This window comes from Galleria mellonella, unplaced genomic scaffold (genome assembly GCF_026898425.1).
Source record: "Galleria mellonella isolate WM207_F2 unplaced genomic scaffold, CSIRO_AGI_GalMel_v1 utg21, whole genome shotgun sequence".
In the NCBI taxonomy this organism is placed as follows: Eukaryota; Metazoa; Arthropoda; class Insecta; order Lepidoptera; family Pyralidae; genus Galleria; species Galleria mellonella.
In genome coordinates, this window is record NW_026442037.1 from 1,242,502 (window position 1) to 1,265,682 (window position 23,181).

The following is a 23,181-nucleotide window of genomic DNA, read 5'->3' on the forward strand; positions in this document are numbered from 1 at the left end:
CATATTGCTAGCAATGGGGCTGTCAAACTCCATTGCTAACAATCCTTTTCCCCCCAAGTAAGGGATGTTAGGTGAGGATGAAAATGCAAGGTCAGTTAGCCCATCGTGATGGCCCACTTGGAATTCAGCACGATAATTTTCAGGGGGACCACGTGGAGGTTGACCTGACTGAGTACATTGCTAGCAATGCGACTTGTAGTTTGTATTACTAACAATCCTTCCCCCCTCCCCGTGTATGTGTGTGTGTGTGTGTGTGTGTGTGTGTGTGTGTGTGTGTGTGTGTGTGTGTGTGTGTGTGCGCGTGTGCGTGCGTGCGTGCGTGTGTGTTTGCTTGCGTGTGTGAGTGCGTGCGTGCGTGCGTATGTTGTGTGTGTGTGTGTGTGTTGCAAGTCAAACAGACAGCCGCAGAATACAGACAACAAGCAGTATTGAATAAATGCATTAATTATACCATACACTGCCCACTACTTGAATCATAAAGATACCCAGACTAAATAATATTGTTTTCTTTTTTTTATGCTATGTTTCACAAAGTCGTGGGCGGATCTTGAATATTATAAAATTGGTTACTATGTAGGTACTAGATAACAATATATTCTGTGGGAATGTCCAAAGGTCAAGCGTGAAACTTTTAACAAATCCCATTACTGGCCGATTTGCCTGAGCTATTGAACTATGTCTGTGATACGATAAATATTCGGCCATCTATTAAATGTCAATAAATGATTAAAGTTATATTTGAAATTTGAAATAAATAGAACAAGTATTGGATGCTAGAAACATTCTAATACATAACTAGTTAGGATTTAATCTGCGCGATAGAGATAAAAAATATAAATAAATTTTATGTTTTATAAGAGACGGGAATTAATGCGATCAACTTTTTTTATTTATTTTTTAACAACTTAGAATGATAAACAAGCTGACGGAATGGAAAGTGGTAACCGTTGCCTATAAACATGAGCAGTACCGTGGGCATAACAGAGTATACTGTTTCGTCCATGATACCCCCATGCGTTACCATTCCTGAGGACTCAGATGTTATTCCTCTGTACCCTGTAAATTCACTGCTACATCCCACCCTTCAAACCGAAACACAACCATGCAAACACAACTGCTTTAGAGACAGACCGCAGCTGCGGTAGAGGCACGAATGGAACAGAGATGCCCAAGCAAACGACTTTTGTACAAAATTTCCCTCTGGTAGCAATAATATACCTGAATTATTTATCTATTTATTTTATAATTCAGATTAATTATCACAGTTTATCTAAATCATTGCGTTAATTCTCGTCTCTTATAAAACGTACAGCTTGTAAGTCTAAAAAATAATATATAAATAGGTACGTACTATCTTTAAACCCACGTCCATAGACCTGCAATCTTCGTATGATAATTTTTAGGGTATACGAGTACGTGTATATGAAATTTTACACTGATTGGTTAAACCTTTCTGATAATGAAAAACTAAGTTTTAAATATATTTTTAATATTTAATACTCATAAAAATAAACAAATCACAAAAAAATATTTTTTTTTTAATACGGTATATTACCGCACACATACATACATATTTAGACTTGCATAAATTAAGTACTCCCGTTTCATGGATAGTTGGTTACTAAGAGATTTTGTTTCACAGAAAAAAAAAGTTTTCAATCGTGATAAATCATGATAAAATATCAATAGAATCAATCTTAAAGTATATCCTTTTAGATAAAAAAAAATTCCAAATCGGTTTAAAACTGACTGATTTATGACGTACCAAACATAAACAAATACCACCGAATTGAAAACCTCCACCTTTTCTTAAAGCTAAAATGGATCGAAACTTGACTAAAAACGGTCGATGTGTTATAAAGATAAAATTGGCATAGTCAAATAACCATGATAGACAAAAACACGTTTCGAAATCACGAGGCGCACTTTTGTATTTTCTCTCAAATTTTCGACGGCGTGAAACACTTAACTCCCCACATCTATCATTACGCGGTATCGAACCGACTTCCCACACAATCCGACCTGACCTAAGCCCGCCAGGAGTTGCTGAGCGAGCCATCTTCGCAAAGGTCGGAGTTTGACCGATAACGACTGCGCCATTTTGCAAAGACTGGGCCGTGCACATCGGGTTACCATGGAAACGTGCTAAACCGACCCACTAATGGTTCCAGCTTGGTAGTAGCTCAATACGGCCCGTTTAGGATATTAATGGGAATTAGGAGCATTGTGCAAGGGTAATACGTTTGTTTGGACTACTAGTGATTCAGCCCGGCTTTGCTCGAGTGAATAGAATTTTTGAAAATAATATATAGCCTATATTACTGGCTGATAATATAGCTTTCTGGGGGAAAAGGGATTGTTAGTAATGGAGACCAAGAAGCCTATTGCTAGCAATATACCCAACCAGGTCGAACTTCCCCGCGATTCCCCCTGGAAACTATCATGGTTAATTCCTGATGAATTCATCATGATGGGCTAACTGGCCTGTTTTCATTCTCATCTATCACCCTTCACTGGTGCTCCGCCAGCGTATCCCGTTAGCAGGGGCTATCATACCATTTTCACCCATTGAAAAAAAAAATAGCTTTCTTTTTTAAAAATTCGTTGGATATTTTTGAGTTTATCCATTACAAATATACTTATAAACAATTAAAATTTTCCTCTTTATAATATTAGTATCATCATCATCGGCATATCAATCATTATCTATCCACTGTTAAATATAGGCCTGTCCCATAAACAGCCATAAGAAACGGTCCTAAGCCACCTGCATCCACTGACTTCCTGTAATGAAAAATTTAGTATAGAAAAAATAAAATACTGTATACTAATATTTTAATTGTTGAAACGTCAAAAAAGCAATTATTTTGTTATATTTAACAATATATATTAGTAGGTCAGGTACTCACCATTTTGTAGGAAGATCTATACGCTATCTAGATGTTATGTATCAATGTGTAAATAGATATACCTTGATATTATAGAACTAACTTAATGACATTTGATGGTAACCGTGGGTCGCTTGGCCTATGGTCCTATATGGTAATAGGACTGCCATGGACGATTATTGTTGCAAAACATATCAATTGACATAGAGTGCATTACAAATATAAGTACAATAAACAATTTAACATAATATTATGATGTAGGTACAGGAAAAAAACCACAAGAATAATGAAGCAAGTATAAATAAGTCAAGACTCAGCTCTAAAACTGCTAAATATTACTAATTATATTTTTAATAAAATACTAGCTGACCCCGTAAACGTTGTTTTACCACTTATTGCGAAATATAAAAATCGCAATTAAAATACAGGGGTTGATCGTAAAACGATGAAAATTTAAAGTTGTATGTATTTTTCAATGCTAAATTATAATAAAATAAAAATAAAAAAATTGTCAAAAAAATAAATAAAAATTTGGGGTGGGTCACCCTTATCATTGACGGGTATGAAAAATAGATGTTGGCCGATTCTCAGACCTACCCAATATGCACACAAAATTTCATAAATATCGGTAAAGCCGTTTCGGAGGAGTTTGGTAACAAACACCGTGACACGAGAATTTTATATATAAGATTTAATTTAAAACTAAAGTTTTATACTACAATAATCATTCTACCAAAAAAAAACCGACTTCAATCGTGTCAAAGCCAGTTATTTCGATTTAAAAATTAATCTACTGAAACCGATTTTGATAAAATCTCTATGGGATCGATCAAGTAATTATATTCATTCAGATATTTGTTTTACCAAAAACAAATTAGGAAGTGGAAAACATTAAAAAATACAGCCGAATTCAGAACCTGCTTGTCTTTGAAATCAATTGATAAGAAAGTTTGCTGTATAGGTATGTAGCTTAATAGGTATGTATGTAATCGAAACGGGAGCACACCCTATCGATTACAATAATCATCAAAATCATTTTAGTACTAGCACGGATGTCAGATAACACATGTATATAAATAAAATAAAATCACTCCCAAAAGAAAAATATTCGGAAAACTAGACGATCTTTTTTTTTGAAGTAGGTTTAAACAAGTTTGCGCCTTTCCTTGAAAAAATTAAATTTAAATTTCGAATTAACTCAAAGAATAGTGATGTACCAAGAATCGAATCTGACATTCGGTATAATATGGATTTTAAGATGGATTTTATTATGGTGTCGATTTTATTATAACAGTGAGACAATATCCGAGTTCCGAGTTCAGGACAATTGCACGTGGGCGCTGCATTTGACTGGTGATTATGCACGCCCGTTAGATCGCAATGAAAGTCACTCCACTTTATGATAATTTTTTATATGATCAAGATATCAAGTTTATAAAAAAAGACAATATATATATATATATATATATATATTTTATATTTTATTGCACCTTTACTTAAAATCATACCTACTCCACACTATCTAGCTCCAAACTAAGCAGAACTTCACATGAAAAGGTTTGCTGTGAAAAATCTCTTAATTGAGAGAAGTTGGCCTTATTATGTTTAAAATGAATTGTGCTTAACATTATGTTTTGTGTACAATAAAATAATAAATACAGTAAATATTAATGAGAAGTGACACAAAAGGCGGCCTTATCGCTAAGCAATCTCTTCCAGGCAACCTTTGGATAGAGGACATTGAGAAATCTTATCAAGAATCGTTAATCAAATATCAAACTATCGTTTCCTTAATCTCGCGCTCCTTCTAAATTTAAATAAAGCATCTTCTCCGAACACATCATTCTCGGCCATAGTCCACACCATAATTGATACAGGCACAAGCTAAAAACCAATAGCGAGCCCTCAAATGATTTACAACCAGCTAATGCCCATGTACACTGACTTTATTAACATTTATTATGATAATGGCCGGCTTGAATAATGTTTTAATATGAGCCGTTGTGAGTATGGGCCGAAAACGTGCGTGGGGTGGACGTAGGATATATTGTAGATTGTAGTTCAGATCGAGAGTTACGACCCTCGACTTGAGAGAGTACTGGGTCGTTTCACTCCAGGTACGGATCAATCACCCAAGTGCATTTTCTCCATGGATCTTTGGGATCATAGACTATTATCAAAGGAGCCTTTCTAACTACAGTGTGATTTGACCAAATACTCCGTTCCAGTACAGTAGATGATCTCCTAAGTGGTCCTTTTCGGCCCACATTCTAATTTACCGACGTATTCTTTTCTAATAAATCTTTTCGAATTAGTGTAAATCAGTGTAATGAAAAAAAAAATCTAATAAACATATAAATCGTCTAAATACTTTTTTAAAGAATTCTTTCGGACCACTGTACACTCATCCACCGAATGCGTTTTTAATAGGACATTTCGGTTTATGATATAAATTAGTCCAGGGGTCTTTTCAGTAAAGTCTTTTGAAATACGCAGCAAATCGTCTATGTACTCTTGTCCTGGTAAGCCTATAGAATCATGGGGTAAATCGCCCAAGTAGTGTGATTCAATAAAATCTTTCGAGCCATAGCGTAAACCACTTAAGCCCAAGTTTAATATTCTACCTCACCTTCTCTTCTTTTCATTTAAGAGTTTCCTCTTGTCGGTGCAACTTATTCGGTGCAACCTCACATTCTAACGATTACAAATTCGGTTTCCGCGAAATTTGTATATATAAATATATCTAGGGTTTTTGAATTTTTTTTTTATAGATTTTATTAATGTAATGTATGTATTTATTTCTACTCCATTGGCTCAATTTGCTAGTAACATGATGTTGGCCCGACATTAGCACACTTAATCTCAATAAAAGTTTTGATGTTCTATTTTTGACAAATTTAGACACAGCTGTAGTATCCTATTTAAAATCAACTGTGATCATTAGGGTAAGAAGACTGTTAGTAATAGGTCCTAGAGTCACGACTCCTAGTGAATTAGTCACGATAGACTAACTTCATCGTTTACTAATAGCATAGACTCCTTCCATTTTCATCCAAAAATAACCTTTAATCAATTTAAATGCAGTCCAGCCTGCTCGGGGAAAAAGAGATTTTGAGTTATTAGATCAAACTACCTTATCATTACTATACTTTATCAGGCCAAGCTTCACATGGTTCCAAATGGAAACCATTGCGGTTAAAAATTGTTGAATTCATCATGATTGGCCAAATGGCCTGCTTCATCCTTGCCTATCATCACTCACTGGTGCCTCGCTAGCATATACCGATAGTACATTCAGGGTCACTATTTTATTTTCGACCATTAAGAAAAGAGTCCAGTCTACTCATGTAATTCAAAATACTGATGTTGCTGTTCATTATATTTACACAAAAATATATATTTTAAATTCCAAATTAAGCAGAACACAACTGTTACACCATATCTTCATCGGATATTCTGGCTTAGTTGTTAGTAGACGAAGTCTGCCTTTATTATACGATGCATTTTATTGGACATTAGTAACTCAACAGCACTATCCTATTCTAGATGTTAATTAATTCATACAGCATTGTCACGTATTGCACAACCGACAATTAGAACTTATATATACAGGGTGATAGCGAAATCGTTAACATCCTTCGAAAGAAGTATTCTACTAGTGAAACTATATATTTTCACCAAAGAATCATGGGTCGAAAAGAGTTGTCCCTTTTTGAAAATTTTTGAGCCCTTGAGATATAAATACGGCATGTTCACCTATTGAGCTAGTATCTTCTCCTCACGTCTTATTCCTCAATTATTGAGGTTCGTGACTCCCCTACAGAATCATCCTTATTTTAAAAATACTTCTTAGGTACATAATTTTTACCGACTTTATTAGATTTAGTTCTCTGTTTGCCCTATGGTTGACTGATAAAGAACGCCGTTAGGTGTTATGTTCACCGTATGTGTACTTCTTATATATTTTTACATTGAATGTGGAATGTAAAGTATTTTGGGAAACTTAAAATTATTAGTTGTTTTTGAAATTTGTCCTATATCATGGGTGAATTTTTACTTTTACATAACATCATACTTGTAGTTACGAGTATATTCTAGTTTTCGTTTTTATTGTAATTATTTATGTCAGTTTTATTTACATATTAAATTCGGGCATGCCCGACTAGTTTCGAATTTAGTAGGAGCGAGTTCGAAACTAGTTAAGCATGCCCGAAATGTGAGTAAAACCGATACAGTATATATGTAGTATGTATGTATATGCATTTTTTATGCAACTAAGAATGGCAAACAAGCTGAAGGCCCACCTGATGGAAAGTTGTAATCGTCGCCTATAAAAATGAGCAGTATCATGGACATTACAGAGAATACTGTTTCAGCCATGATACGCCCCATGCGTTGCTATTCCTGAGGACTCAGGTGTTATTCCTCTGTACCTTATAAATTCACTGCCATAGCCCACGCTTTAAACTGAAACACAGCCATGTAAATACAACTGCTTCACGGTAAAAACACGAATAGGAGAGAGGTGCCCAAGCTAACGACTTTTGTACAAAATCTCCCTCTGGTATGTATGTATGTATATTTATAGTATATAATACAGACTCATGATAGATAGTCTTTATTTTTAGTTTTAATATTTCGATTTCAGCCTGTATAGTTGTCCCGCGACAGTCCTCGTCTCGAATTGCCTCCCATAATGTATTGTTATGCGTTATGCTAATCCCTTGGTTTACGGTTGTTTATGTCATTTGCATTATGTTTGTTTTGACATATTACAAATTGTAATAAATTTATTAGTTTCAACAGGTAATGATTAAGAACTATTTATTTTACTGGTCAGTTGATTAGAAGTATTTTAATTACTTTTTTTTTTATTTATTTTACCTCTTGGCGCCTTTTTCTGATATTTAAAATTGGAATACAAATAGCATATAGCACATAATTTGAAAGCGGTGTATATTCAAACTAAAGCACGGAACTATTCAAGACAAAGATCACAAAAGGGACTTACCAGTAGTCCAAGTGCTGAGTTAAAAGTTTAAATGTAAAGAGAGAACTTTTCAATCAAGCCCGTATACTGTGAGGGGTTTTGTCGCCGTGTGAGGGAATTAGAGGCTTCGGCGCGTGGAGACTGCCCGCAGAGGATCGTTAGAGTGGAGTCAGCTTCTGTTTATTGATAGTTGGATTAAATAAACATGGTTATTATTTTTTGAAGTCGGTTAAATTGGTGTACCATTTTGTGGATACTCACTTTATCACATCCCATTCTTATCCCAGTTTATTATCACTTTGATGTAACTGGAGAGTTTGTTTTCTAAGAAATATTTAATTTATTTTAACTATATCCCAAGATATCTGATGTCAGTTTATTTTTTTGTACAAATGCCAATTCCAGGGTGAATATTAATTTAGGTAGGAATTGAGATTACTATTTAAAAATGTAATCCGTCCATTCAACATAAATACTAAAATAACAATGTAACCAAAATTTCCATGTCGTTCAAAATAACTTTTTTTATATTTTAAATATTATTTTAATAATTATTTGTTTATATTTTTTATAGGTTTATTGATTCCAAAACAATTATCAAAATTGATTAATAAATGTTACAAATATTACGCATATTTGATAATTTTACTGCATGTAAACAAAAAAATATCGAATACCGTTTTAAAGGTTGTTCAAAAGAAACTATTCATTGTATTGTGTGGAAAAACAAAACCAAGAAGAATATATGTTAAAAAAAAACAATTAAAACTTATTCCATACTTACTTCGCTTTACTAAGTGAAATAAGTAGTGGTTCGGTTGGTTACTCGAAAAACTTATTCGTTTGATCTCTGGCCCTGCAGGATAAGTCAATTATCTCCCACTATCCTTCCTTGGAAGCTGTTAGAAGAAACTTTACAATAGTTTTACATCATATATATCAATATATTATTAAGTGACAGATTTTTTTAAATCATAATAATACGGGAGAAGTTTCCAAATTGCTGGTGTTCTTTTATGTTTTGAGGTAAAGTTTTAGTTTGAATTTATTAATATTTTGTATGCCTATAAGGTTGATAATAGAGGAGTACATTGTATTTTACCACCACATCATATGTATGGGGTTCTTCAAAAGGGGGGTAAAGAGGTTTCTTCAGGGACGGCAACGCGCGCGTAATACCTCTGGTATTGCAGGTGTTCATGGGCTACGGTAACCGCTTACCATCAGGTGGGCCGTATGCTTGTTTGCCACCTCAGTGGTATAAAAAAATGTACCTATTGTTTACAAAATAAATTTTTGATTTGATTGATTGATCATTAGTGGGTATAGTTATTTCGCTAGGGAAATTTTGATGTTTAGATCCTATTTTCAATTTCTGCATCGAACATTATTCTTACTACATACATTTAGAACCAGCAGTCAGGCTCGACTTCTCACAAGTAGATAGAATATTCGAAAATAATATGTAGCCTACCAACTTTTACTCGCGGCTTCATCCACGTGACAGGGATATATTTCGTGGCCAAAATATAGACTGTATCCTTCTCTATTTCTCGAATAAAAATTAGATTTATTTATTTCTCTCACAATAATTTATAACTCAACAGGTTACATTTAAATATAAAATACATATAAAAAATAAAATATAAAAAAAAAACTAATAAATTTTCACAATTACAATATCTGTATTTTTTTTTATGCAACTTAGAATGGCAAACAAGCTGACGGCCCACCTGATGGAAAGTGGTAACCGTAGCCTATAGACATGAGCAGTACCATGGACATAACAGAGTGACCTGTTTCACCCATGATACCCCCCATGCGTTGCCATTCCTGAGGACTCAGGTGTTATTCCTCTGTACCCTGTATGCAAAATTATATTTAATACAAATAAATAAATATTTCAAATGGTAAACAAATAATGAGTCGATAAAGAGAACTTATCCATATACTATGTATAATATACACTAATTCGCCTCTATTTATCGTCCAACTAAAAATAAAGTTTTCGGACGAGTTAAACGATCTTGTAAGACATGTACAGGATGCGTGCAAAATTAACATTTTTTTTATACAACTTATAATGGCAAAAAAGCTAACGATCAACCTGATGGAAGGTTGTAACCGTCGCCGACAGATGTGAACAACACGATGGATATCACAGAGTATACTGTGACGCCTATGATACTTCTCACGCGTTGCCATTCCTGAGGACTAAAATGTTATGCTTTCGTATCCTGCAATTATATATAGTTTGCACTAAAACATACAGTAACAACAATAAGTTAATAACAATGTTAGCAAAGGCGAACTTATCTCTAAAAGAGGTTCCTTCCAGTCAACTTAACACTTTTACTTTCATATTCCACCCTTAAAACAGAAACACAACTGCTTCACGGGAGAAACACGAGTGAGATAATCCACTCGTCCAGTCAGAGATAAAGGAGTGCCCAAGCAGACGACTTTTGTACAGTCTCTCTCTAATTAGGTAAGATAATATCTAAATTAATTCAATAAAAAAAAAATTTTCTCGTTCATTGCCGTGTGGTCCCGGCATAGAATGAGCCATCCCTTCTTGTTACGTGGGAATCGTAAGGGACAACTAAGAGAATTTAATGGTCGAGGGCAGCTGCGTTCCTTTTAAAATATCACCATGCATGCCATGCAAGCATGGCAATAATTGGCAACCTCCCTCCCCCTTTTGGGAGAGGCCTATGTCCAGTAGTGAACAATTAACAACTGATATAGTGTGACCGTACGAAAAAGTCAAGCACCGCACTTGTTAGATATTTATTTAAAATTATATGAATTTTCTTAGACATCTTGTGTCAAAATGTGTATCTACATTTATTAATAAAAATCAAAGTAACTACTTTAATTATACAATAAAATATTAAAATTGTTATTATACCGAATTTGATAATAAATTATTCTTCTAATGTATATATAGTAGAACACTAATTTATATTTTAATTGATTCTATAATTATTTATTATCATGATACTTAAAAAGTAATGAAATTGTAAGAACACGTGGTCTCGCTGACTTGTTTACTCGAATTCGGCCGTGTAGATATAAAAAATTGTCATTTTGGTGGGGAGACACTTCTTGTCCAACCGTTGAACAGAGCGGAGCTCCCTGACGTATCAAGAGTGAACAAGTATAGTAAACCACGTGGTCATTATATAAAATATATCACAATTATTGTTGATGGAAGTCCTAAAAGAAGCTATAATTAAATAAGTGGCAATGGATTAACAGAAGTTGGGTATTTATGTTATATATCATTTGTTCTTTTTTATTATTTTTAAAATATAGATATAAATTAATTTTTATTATATTATAAATATATAATTTGTTATATATTATATGTGAAGTAAAATAAGTCAATATATGATTTAATAATATGATATCTAAATTAAATTAACTGTAAATACTTGTGCTTCATTTCTATATCCTACTAAAAGGCTTACAACCTTTATATTGCTAAAGAATATATAATATACCATGTAAAGTTACAATTACGTAATTAAATTATTATATAAATCTATTACCCTACAGTTATTTAATTCCATATTTTGAGACACTCGATACATACACACACAACTGTACATATACAAACGTACAGACGTCTGTTTATGTAGTAGTGACCTACATGGATGTCCAAGGTGTGATAATTTTTTTTTTCCAAATATAAATGTTTAAGTTTAGAACCCAGCCTGTATATGGAAAACATTGAAATGCAGCGGTCATCTGGCGATGCGCCAGCAAAAAACACCGCAACATAAATACACGCGTCTGTCCGTCCACAAATGTTGGACATAGACACCTAGATGGAATATTAGAGAAGCCATGCTCACTTATAAATATCTTGTTGTAACTTCTGTTAATTTATTTATTTAATATTTTATTCTACACACTAATTATACATAAAAATATGACAGAGATAATCAAATGTACAAATGCGAGCTTAAATCTAAAAGCGTTTTCTTCCAGCAAACCCAAAATGGAAATAAGCATCAATGTCAGCAGGTAGAGCGGTATATATATACAATGTTGTTTACATCATTTTCCCACTTATGTATAAATTAAATGATTTTGAATTAAAAAATTATAGGTAATTTGGAATCTAAAATGGATAGAATAATTATTATGTACGAGTAGTAATTTTATCGAATTTATTACATATTATATTGTAAAAGTATATAAAAATTTTTTTCCTGTTCAAATTTTGATTCCGGTAACCTCGAACATAGTTCATATTTTTTTTTTTTAATTACGTTGATACGTAGAATACTATAAGTTGTCACTGAATATTGCACTTGTGATAAATTATTCAACCAATAATGCTGAGTAATATCATCACCATATTAGCTGTTAACATCACTCGACTATTAAGTTTTCTCTTAATGGCAACCACAGTTAGATTTTTGGGATGTTTAAATAAGGATGCTGCTGCCCAAGTTTCCTAAATCACCTCTTACGACATACACGAGAAAGAAATGGGTGGCCTATTCTAAACTAGGACCACACGGCAATACTAAATCATATACCCAGAACTATTTATTTTGATATTACTTACAACAATAATAGTGACCCTTATGCATAACATACAGGTTTCTATATACGTAATGCGTAACTACGTTTTAATAGATAGTAGATACAAAATATTTAGTTCAACTAGCCGTTCTAACAATTAACCTCAGTGGCTTCAGCCGGGCAACAAACGCGTAAGTATGCATTACTCATTGCACTCTTTGTAACTGAAGCAGCATGGAATGTTATTTGTCGTGTTATTTGGCAAATTATTCAGTGGCCACATTTTCCGATATGATCATATCTGTTCTCTCTACTCTATTATTAAGTTTTCATATGCTTCAAGTAATAAACAAGCATACGACTCGTCAAATGGTAAAAGGTTATTGCAACCTGTAACACCTAAAAGAACGGATACAACAACTAACAAAATATTTGTACATATTTCATATTTTGTTCCGTGACTTTTTAAATATTTTTTTACTGAGACAAATTAGTAATTGCACGTCAATATCTCTGCTTTTTTACAATCAAAATCTAACCTACTTATTCATTGAAATGTCAAGCTTCTCATAAACCTATTTTAGCTATCGAACATGTTTCCTCTCTTTCTTTTGTGCTAAATTTTCAGTCTGAATGAAAGTGATAAAACAATGTAATAGTTAAAATAGGTTTGTAATTTTTTCTAAAACTTTCTACAACCCTTCAAAATAAAAAGTAAAAACTTCTAAAATCTTAACGCCTTAAGTACTTAACAAATCACTATTAAATTTAATATACACGTAATATACATACCTATAAGATGGAGAACATTATAGGCCATTTTTTATCTCGCTAATTGACCATATCCCGATCACGTAAATATTATAAATGTGAAAAATTCTAAAGATATTCAGACATTTGTATGTCTGTTACTCAGTCATGCTTAAATGGCTGCATAAAATTTAATGAAATTAATAGATTGGTGAATTATATATCCCAACTTAACACTACACTATTTTATATTACTGATGTACTCAAGCAAATACGTGTAAGTACGGCTGTGTGGTCCCAGCATAGGATAAACCACCCCTTTCTTTCCTGTGGCTGTCGTAAGAGGCACTTAAGGGAACTTAATAGTCGAGGGATGGGCAGCAGCGCCTCTCTTAACAACATCTCTAACAGCCTAACTGCGATTGCCAACCCGCCTGCCAAACGTGGCAACTACTGGCAAAACTTTCTTTATGAGGAAGGCATACGTTCAGCAGTGGACAGTTAACGACTGAAATGATAATGACTCGACCAAAACCGCGGGAAAGAGCTAGTATATAATATGTTGTCCTGAGAGTCCAGAATCCATTCCAGAAATTCTAATGTATTAAAAATAACCGTTTATGTGATGACATAGCAAATCAAATCTACAACTGTGCAACAATTCAATACAATTGGATATATCCGAAGACGATGTAAAACGGTCAATAGCTAAAATAACAATAGCTGCGATGATTTTGCATAATTTTATTGATCCAAATACCCGTGGATCATTGATCATCGGGTCAATAATACGTATTAAAATTGTCATTTCTAGCTAGTGTTGTACCGTCTTAAGTCGATGTTATTAAAAATGAACTAAGATTACCACTAGCCATCGAGTTTCAGATGCTCTATGAGGATCGATTGTAAATTTGTTATAAATTTATATTTCTAATATACTATGTAAATGAATAAACTATATAAACATTATTCCAAATATAAAAGTAACTTTATGTAAAAACCGTGTTGTTTTAAATAAAATACAATATTTAATATTTTATAATTTTATACATACCATTAGGTATGAATTAAGCACAAGCAGACATCGTGGTTGATTCCAGTGGAATTCGCCACGATGGGCTAACTGACCTGCTTTCAACGTCACCTATCATCCCTTACTGGTGCACCGCCAGCGTATACCAATAGCACAGACAGGGTTACCATTTTATTACGTTATATACAAGAATTAATTGCAATGGCTTCCAGGGAGAACCCTGGAAGCCATTGCAATTAATTCTTGTTGAATTCATCACGATGGACTAATTAACCTGCTTCATCATCACCTATCATCCCTCACTGGTGCCCCACCAGTATATACCGATAGCGCAGGCAGGGCTACAATTCCATTATTATCCATTAAAAACAAAAAAACCCACTAGTATCCATTAAAAAAATCATACATTAAAAAAAATTATCTATCGATAATCGATAAAATATAAATCTATATCTACGCCCTACGTGTTGTGCAAACCTCACTGTTGACCGATGGTGCGTGCCAAATGACATGATCGATCATTCGTTCATGGCGCTTTGTTGTACCAGATGCGGACTGTAACTAGGTATCCGGCGTGTTCGACACGTGCTTTACCGATTTTCTATAAAAAAGATGCATAAGTCTAAGAAAGTAAAGGAAAGACGGTTTAAAAATAAATCTTTACTTGCATATTATCTGACATATCCACTGCTGAACATAGGCATCCACCGTAAGGGGGATTTTGCCAATAGATTATACAGTATATATTAGGCAAAACGCCCCCTAGGGGAGACATATGTTTAACAGTGGACAGTTAAAGACTGATATAATGATGATGAGGGTGACAGTATGTGTCATTAAATTAATATAAAATATTAGAAAAAAAAACGTATTTAAAATAAATAAAACCGATCGTTTCAATAAGTGTGTAATTCAAAAGTAGATTGTATTCCACAAAAACCTACGTAAATTGTATTAAAACAAGTTATTTTCATTTAAAAACTAAACAAACTAATGAACCGATTTTGACAAAATTTCTATAAAACGAGACTATATGTTCTTTTAGATAAACAAATCATTTTCTATATCCGCTTACAACTAACGAAGCTATGAAGTAACAAACATACAATACAACCGAATTCAAAACCTTCTTCTTTTTAAGGTCGGTTGATTAGGCTTAAGTGTGATTTTAAGATAAATTTTATATAAAATCTAATAAATAAATAGATACTTGGCTATTTTAAGAATCAAGTATTTTTTTTCCGGATTCTACGCAACTTGAAATAAAATATAATTAAAAAAAAAACTATACTTGTGTATGCCAGCACACTGTTTTGAAAATAATTATAAAAAAACTGTACAACTTTTCTTGTTAGATAAATTAATAAAATAAAAATAAACGACGGGTTACAAAAACATCAGATTAACGTTAATTGCCTCAGCTCGCCAACTATAATGCATAAGTCGTGAATATACACAAGCACGTGAACTGCATATGTAGAATCAACTTAAATATTTAATATTAGGTGATATTACAAGAAACGAAGGCGTTATGTCTTCGTTTCTTATTCTCTATCTTATATATAAAGTTCTCGTATTACGGTGTTTGTTACCAAACTCCTCCGAAACGGCTTTACCGATTTTTATAAAATTTTGTGTGCATATTGGGTAGGTCTGAGAATCGGCCAACATTTATTTTTCATACCCCTCAATGATAAAGGTGACCTTCCCCAATATTACTTTTTTAATGGATTAAAAAATATTCTCCAAATAATGTATATGGCAAAACTAGTAACTAGTGTTATTATATGCATATTAATCATAAGAGAAAAAAATTAACTAATTATTTGTATAAAATTATTTTGTTTAATTCCATTAAAATTTGTATGTGCGTGACTGCCAACACTCTAAAATTCAAAACTACATATTTCGTCAACAAATAAATTGACAGAAACGAGCTAACTCTTCAATGAAGATATCATAAAGCCAACTAGCACCCCACATTGTTTGACCAAGCATTCCACACGTTCCGAATCACGGCAAAACCGCTAAACCCTTGTTCTCCAATAAAAATCACCAAGTCCGGTCCGGATATCGAAATTTTCTCACCCTCAAAAATGTAACACAACAATCTTATGGAACTATTTAATTTGACCAAGAATCGCTCTTATTATATAGGACGTAGAGTCCAAGGCACTGTTTTTCTAAGTTTGATATCAGTAAATCTCTCCCTTTCTAAGTGATTTGCCCCATATGTCGAAAACAAGTGAACTGGCTTCTTAACGCGCTGGACACCCCAAATTGAGGGTAGTCCGAGGGTGGAAATTGTCGGGTTTATTGAAATTTCCCATGGGTTATTTTCACACGTGGTCACATTGTGAAAGCGGTTAGGGGTTGAATTGACTAGAAAATATTTTCATAAGCTCCCGTTATAAATATTGTTAGACGAAGGTTTTGTGTTGGCAATAGTGAATGTATTTAATGTAATTGCTATAAATGATTTAAATGAATTAATGTTTGATTAAATTAATGAATGAACATTTATTTGCATAAAATCCAATATCATATTTCTCTACTAAATAATTTTATAGATAAAGATGACTTTATGATGAATCATTTAATAATATAATCATTACAAAGGCAATGTCAAATTATCTTGAATAATTATTTTCTCAATTATTGTTTCTTATTAACAGTACAATTAAATTTAAGTTGTAAACATACAAAAATTGGAGTCCATTAAAAAAAACCTATACCTTTTTTTAATAATAAATAATAATAATAATAACTTTATTGTAGATAAAAATCAGGTACACAATTTATTATACAGTGATTACTATACTAGGCTCGCAGGCCTGTAGTCAGTGAGTGGCTAATTTAGTCCATATTTATTGCCATTTACAGTCCGGTTCTTGTACAATTTTATTATTAAGGTACTCGAAAATTAAAATACATTTGGAATGAAATAAAAAAAAAAATACGTAACTAAACAAGAAAAAAAAAGAGAAAATTAATGCAAAATATTTGAGGTTTCATTAGGTACTTATTTCTAATACTATTACATATATTTATTAATTTTGTACTGCAAAAATAGGAGTCAAGCATACAGTCCGCCGGATAATTAGGCTACAGTATGGAGTTCTTCAAAAAGGGTGTATTAAAGTCCTTAAGGGTCGGCAACGCGTACGAGACACTCCTAGTATTACAAACATCCATAGGCTAGAGTAACCGTGTACCATCAGATGACTGTATGATTGTTTACCATCTTCGTGGTATAAAAAAAAATCTACTACAATGTACGCTTACTACATATAGTAATTTAATTGTATCTCAACCCTTTTTGCAATATCTTAACATCTTAGCTTGATTTACAGTAATGTGAAATATCTTTTTATCAAAATTGCGGCTAAAAATACTCTCCCCCATCCTTGATATCCTGAATAATTCATTGCATTGTCACATTCGACCGGAACTCGTTCAATTGGGCGGAAAGGCTTGACCGCGGAGGTCGAGTGACCTTTCCCTCTCGCCTCTCAAACCCTCACAAGTGTATCTTAGTTCCCCTTTGCTTCTTCAAGATTCTTATACGCGGAATATTGTTTGTCTAAAATAAGCTTGCACACTTGTATTTCAAGATTGCGCGGATTAGTGATCCTGTATAGGTAATAAAAATTAATTACAATAAAAAATCTTAATAATTACTTTGAAAAAAAAAAACTAGCTGCCTCGACAAATTTCTTTCTACTAAAAGTTATTCATAAAAAAAATTAGTTTTTCTGTTTTTCCGGGTAATTTTTCAATTTTTTTTCTTTTTTTCAATATTCACTCACATTCCTCGGACTTCAAGGAATATTTGAAAATATAATTAGTGGAATTGAATACCCAACCGTACTTGAGTTTTGCACTTAGCAACACGTTAAGCGATTCATTTTTAATTATATTAACATAAAGTTAAAATGAATGAGTAAAAATAGATTAATCGCCTGAAAAGCTTGTGATATCTTAGAGGTGAAGAGCAACAGGAATTAATAAGGTTGTAAATAAGTATATAAACATATTGACATTATAAAAACAATACACAAGTAAATGATCAAAAATTTTATTACGAAACTATAGACCAAACGTAAACTTTGCAAAAACCCATGTAATTCTTACAAAGATCACATTCAAAATCGAGAACTTTCTACAAATAAGTGAAGTAAATGCTTCTAAAATATATATTACAGGTCAAGATCGGCATCGTTTCTTCTATGTCTACGTCAAAATTCGACGAGATTTATACCACTGCCACTTTAGCAACATTTTGTAATAGCAACAAAATAGTGACAAAGAACAGTACAGTAGGTGGTATGGACTTATTTGATTTATTCTGGACAAGGACACGAGGGGGCGGCACTGGCATTACTAAAGCTTGGTTGTTGCAGCGGTTTAGCTGTAAACAAAACGCTGGATAAATGGTAAGTACAAAGGCGGGATTATTCCTGAAAGGGATTTAATGCATCTAACTTTGAGTGAGGTTGAGGATTTATTAAGTTTACGTAGGTGATGCTATTTAATTTTATATGCCGTCGTAAATAGGAGTAGGTGGCAAGGTTTCATCAATATCATCTATAGAAACATATATACTTATTTTTATAGAATACTTTTTTATACAACTTGTAATGGCAAACTAACTGACCTAAACTGACTAACTGACCGCCTATAGATATCAACAGTATCATGGAGATAACAGAAACTAAAAAAATAATTACAAATAAACAAATAAATGCCACTGAACGTACACAGCACTATCTGATAGTCGTACTTTTTTTTTATAAATACATACATATTAAACAATAAAACAGTGAAAATAATAACACTCTTATTCATAAAAATTAGAACCTTCTAGAAGTCTAATTTTTATATCGTTCTGTCACCTTCTTTCAAATTGGGATATTAGTATTTATTAGTGTAAAAGAAAGAGACAAAACAGTTCAATAGCTAAAATACGTTTGAAGTTTTTATGAATAAAAGGGTAAGTGTATATTTAGATGTAAACAGCATTTGTATTGCCATAAATTGTCCATTACTGACACTTACTGACTTTAGGCCATGTCATATCGATTTAGTTATTTCTAAAAATATCACAAATCTCTCAATTTAATGTATATTTAATATTTATTCATTAATTAGAGATGCATTGAAATCTAATGTCTACTAACCTTATACTTTTAATAAAATACATGTTTAGTACCTCACAGCAGGTCGTCTCTGGTGATCCTACACACCCAGACCGACAACCTCTTATCACAGACTCGTAATTATGACCCTTCGATATGACAGAGGTGAAGCACTTGTCTTGTGGGCTGTGACACGTCATTGTATGTACCCTGAAATAGATTATAAATATATTAAAATATATTTGTTTCTTATAGATTAACTACTGAAAGAGGTTTGTTTGATTCGAAGCATTTGGTGTTTCATTGTTTCTGCCTACCCTAATGGGAGACAGGCGTGTCAGATATGTATGTATGTATTAACTACTGCAATACGCATATTGCATAAAGCCGCAGCTTTCCCATGACAATATCATTTTTCGTATTCATATAGATCACTTATATGGGGGGCTCGAGTCATAATAACAAATCCTGACCTGTTTCTATTGCTTACTTGCATTAAATTAGAGATCATTTCTTCATTTGAGGTGTTTCGTTTCTTCTATCTATGCAATCTCCTTCGCCACTCGTCAAAAGTGGCGAATGAATTCATTATCATTATTATGATGTGTAGATTTTTTTCAGACAAGCGGTAAAAAAAACATGTCCATGGATAAATTTTTTCAACGCTGGGAAAGCAGCCTATTAGCGCTATTACTATTATATATAGCGCTATAATCATTCGAACTAGAGTATTCAGCTTTGTTTTTGCTACAAATATACTCATTTCAAATTCAATCACGAGGTGAAACTCGAGTATATGCTCGATAGACTTTTACCCAATGGTTAGCTGGTAGAGAATGCCATATGGCATTAAGCTCGCCATTTGTACAAAATTTTATTGTGCAATAAAGAATAAATAAATAAAAAATAAATACTCGTAGTTCTATTAATATTTTTTTAGCGACTTGAAACAACCTTATATGGCTAGTAAAACCATGTTTTAATTCCTTTTGTAGTCACTGGCAACATACACTAGGTAAATACTTTCGTCTTCAAACCGGAACACAGAATGTAAGTAAGCAATTTGATGGCCGCAATAATTCATATCGAAGTATCATTAAAACATGTTTGTTCAAAGTCTCCATATGGAAAATCTAAAATAAGATAATAATTCTGAAAAAGAACCTGTATTTAGTAGGATCCAAGCATGCCCTGATCGGAATTTCCGTCTTGAACGCACAGACGTAGCATTCTAACGGTCGCTTCTTGGTCGTCCTGGTAACGATCAATGCTTTGGATATTAGCAACAATTCAGGAGCCTGTGTACCTGCTATACGTTCACCCTTCTCTAATTGTTCTTCCTCGTCTTCGTCATCTTCTTCATCTTCTTCATCACCAGGATCTTCACTATGCCTAAAAATAAATCAAATATTTTTGATTTTCTTCAACTTATCAATTTACAATCTCTTACGATTTTTCTTGTATTTGTGATTTGCAATAATTAATTTGTCACATTTATTTTTTAGAATGAATCTGTTTTTATTTTTAAACTACTATTTACAACATTTTGATACACCCCATTAGTTTTTAAGGCTTAATATTCTAAGATTTTACCCCGCAAAAAGCAGCTCATACGGCCGTGATTTTAAAACTTCCTTAGAATTACACTAAACCATATTAAATGCAAAGAAAAAAATATCAAAATCGGTTCTAAATACAAAAACACAGGCGAATTGTAAATCATCTACTTTTAAAAAATGCTTAAAAACTTGTAAAAATAATAATTTATAAATTCACTAAATTAACTTAATCGTTAAATATTACTACTTCCAGTCAGGTAGACGTCTCGTTTATCCTCTTAAAACTAAGAAAAAGAAAACACGTTAATGTTACTTGCAAATGAATAAAAATATCCTACATTGAATCCTATCAATATTTTTTTTCGTCATGACCCTATTTCCTCAGCGGAAATTTTAAGTACGAGTATTAACATTGGTACGTTACAAAAACATCTACAACTTACTCTTCGTCCTCATCATCGTCTATCCTGGAGCCAATCCTCATCGGCAGTAGCAACAACATGGTCAGTACCAAGCAATATCTCCACCTTATCATCTCACCACCTTCCGGTCACTGGACCCCCAAAAAACTCCCCTAAATGCACCAACACACTAGATTTGTCATTTTGTTACCAAAAATATATATATATTTTGACAGGATTAGATGTTAGATTTTTACGCTTGACAGCGACTTTCAATGGTTTCCACGTTTAAAATTTCTTCTTTGTTTTTTGCCGATGCTTTTTGTATTATGAAACTCCTTTGCTAGAAAATATATCTTTAAGATTATACACTTTACATATCCATCTGATTATTGCAAGTCCGTCTAGTTTCTTGTGTATTTCTCATTTATTATTTTTGTGTGTAAATCTTCTACTAAGATGGTAAGCAATCTGCTAAATAATCTATAAAACAGTAAATAAATCCATTTGAACAATATGAATACAATAGACTTACCTACAAGTGAATATATAGCGACCTATTTCACCCTGACGACTATTACGAACATACAATATTGGAGAATGCATATTAAAATCAACTCCTGCCATCTAGTGAATTTAATCTGAACTTGCCACTCAAACATAGGTGGCGCTTTTATAAGTATTTCCAATAAGATGTATACGAACTCGTTTATACAAATAAAACTTTTAAACTGTTTCCCTAATAAGACTACCTAAACAATATTTTTATAAGATTGAGACAAAGTTGTAATTACAAAAAAATATATAGATAGATACTCTTTATTGCTTCCTCTAAAAGATTACAGTAGTAAACTTATTATAAATATATAAATAATTAGAAGAAATAATCACAATGAGAAAACAATGGGCAACCTTATCGCTAAAGGCGATCTCTTCCAGGTAACCTTTGAATGGAGAGAAGTAATATATAACATTACTCCTCTCCATTAATTACTTTCACAATTTTAATTTCAAAAGGTTTAGTTTTCACGATTTTTAATTCTTCCTTTAATGTGATATGTAAAGTAAGGCAAATAATGTAATAAATAACTAAAAGCCTACCTATTAAGAATTGATGCTTTAATTTTGTTGTATATTATTAATCGTGTATAGTAAATAGCAAAATTAAAGTATCAATTACCTAATATTAAATATTCTAATTCGTGTTTTTTGAATGCCTGAATTGACTTATAAATTTTGCAAAATTGTTTACAGGTAGAGAGGGAATAATATTTATTTAAATTAAATTTGCATACTAAAATTGCATTGAAATGATTAAGAGTCCCAGATGGACCCGAAATTAGTCACAAAAACTTGCCTAAAATACACGTAAGTCAATACTATATATACTACTATATATACAATAACTTAAAATCATCATTATTGTTATACAGTTACCTTTATATTGACATGTAGTAACTAATTTATAATGTTAACTATATTCATTTGTTATTTTATTTTTATTTTATAATTTAAATCTTATTGTTATTATTTATTTTATTAATTTCAAAATTATAATGTAAATATTGACTTGCCATTGTGTGACGAAAATTGTTACATTGGTTAATAAAGAAATATGAATATGAATACTATTAATCTTACAGTTAAAATTTGTATAGTATATATAATTTAATGCATTATTTGTATAAATAAATTAATGACATTCCTAATGGGAAGTAGTAACCGTTACCTGCAGCCATAAATAACATCCTGGAAAACCATCACAAATACAATGTCATGCACATATAATCTCTAGTTTTCCATCTTGACGGCCCTTACCTATCAGATATAAGTAGGTGACTGAATAAACAATGTATTCCATTGTAATAACGAAGTGTTTTGGT

The 23,181-nt window shown here is 32.5% G+C and overlaps 1 protein-coding gene across 1 annotated transcript; it reads right to left on the reverse strand.

Annotated features, from left to right (window-relative positions):
- Positions 1 to 18,300: 18,300 nt before the first annotated feature.
- LOC113513059 (uncharacterized) lies at positions 18,301 to 21,732 on the reverse strand. The gene is made up of 4 exons (XM_031911049.2): positions 21,341 to 21,732; positions 20,503 to 20,730; positions 19,413 to 19,548; positions 18,301 to 18,611 (listed from the first exon to the last, which is right to left on the reverse strand). Exons 1-4 carry the CDS (start codon positions 21,430 to 21,432, stop codon positions 18,456 to 18,458), a joined length of 612 nt encoding a protein of 203 aa, XP_031766909.2. The 5' UTR covers positions 21,433 to 21,732; the 3' UTR covers positions 18,301 to 18,455.
- Positions 21,733 to 23,181: the final 1,449 nt, after the last annotated feature.

Coding starts and splice junctions, on each gene's coding strand:
- LOC113513059 (XM_031911049.2), bottom strand. CDS start 21,432: ATGATAAGGTGGAGATATTGCTTGGTACTGACCATGTTGTTGCTACTG. Junction 19,549..20,502: donor TTGGATCCTACTAAATACAG/GTTCTTTTTCAG, acceptor AATCTATTTCAG/GGTACATACAATGACGTGTC. Junction 18,612..19,412: donor CAGAGACGACCTGCTGTGAG/GTACTAAACATG, acceptor TTTTGTTTACAG/CTAAACCGCTGCAACAACCA.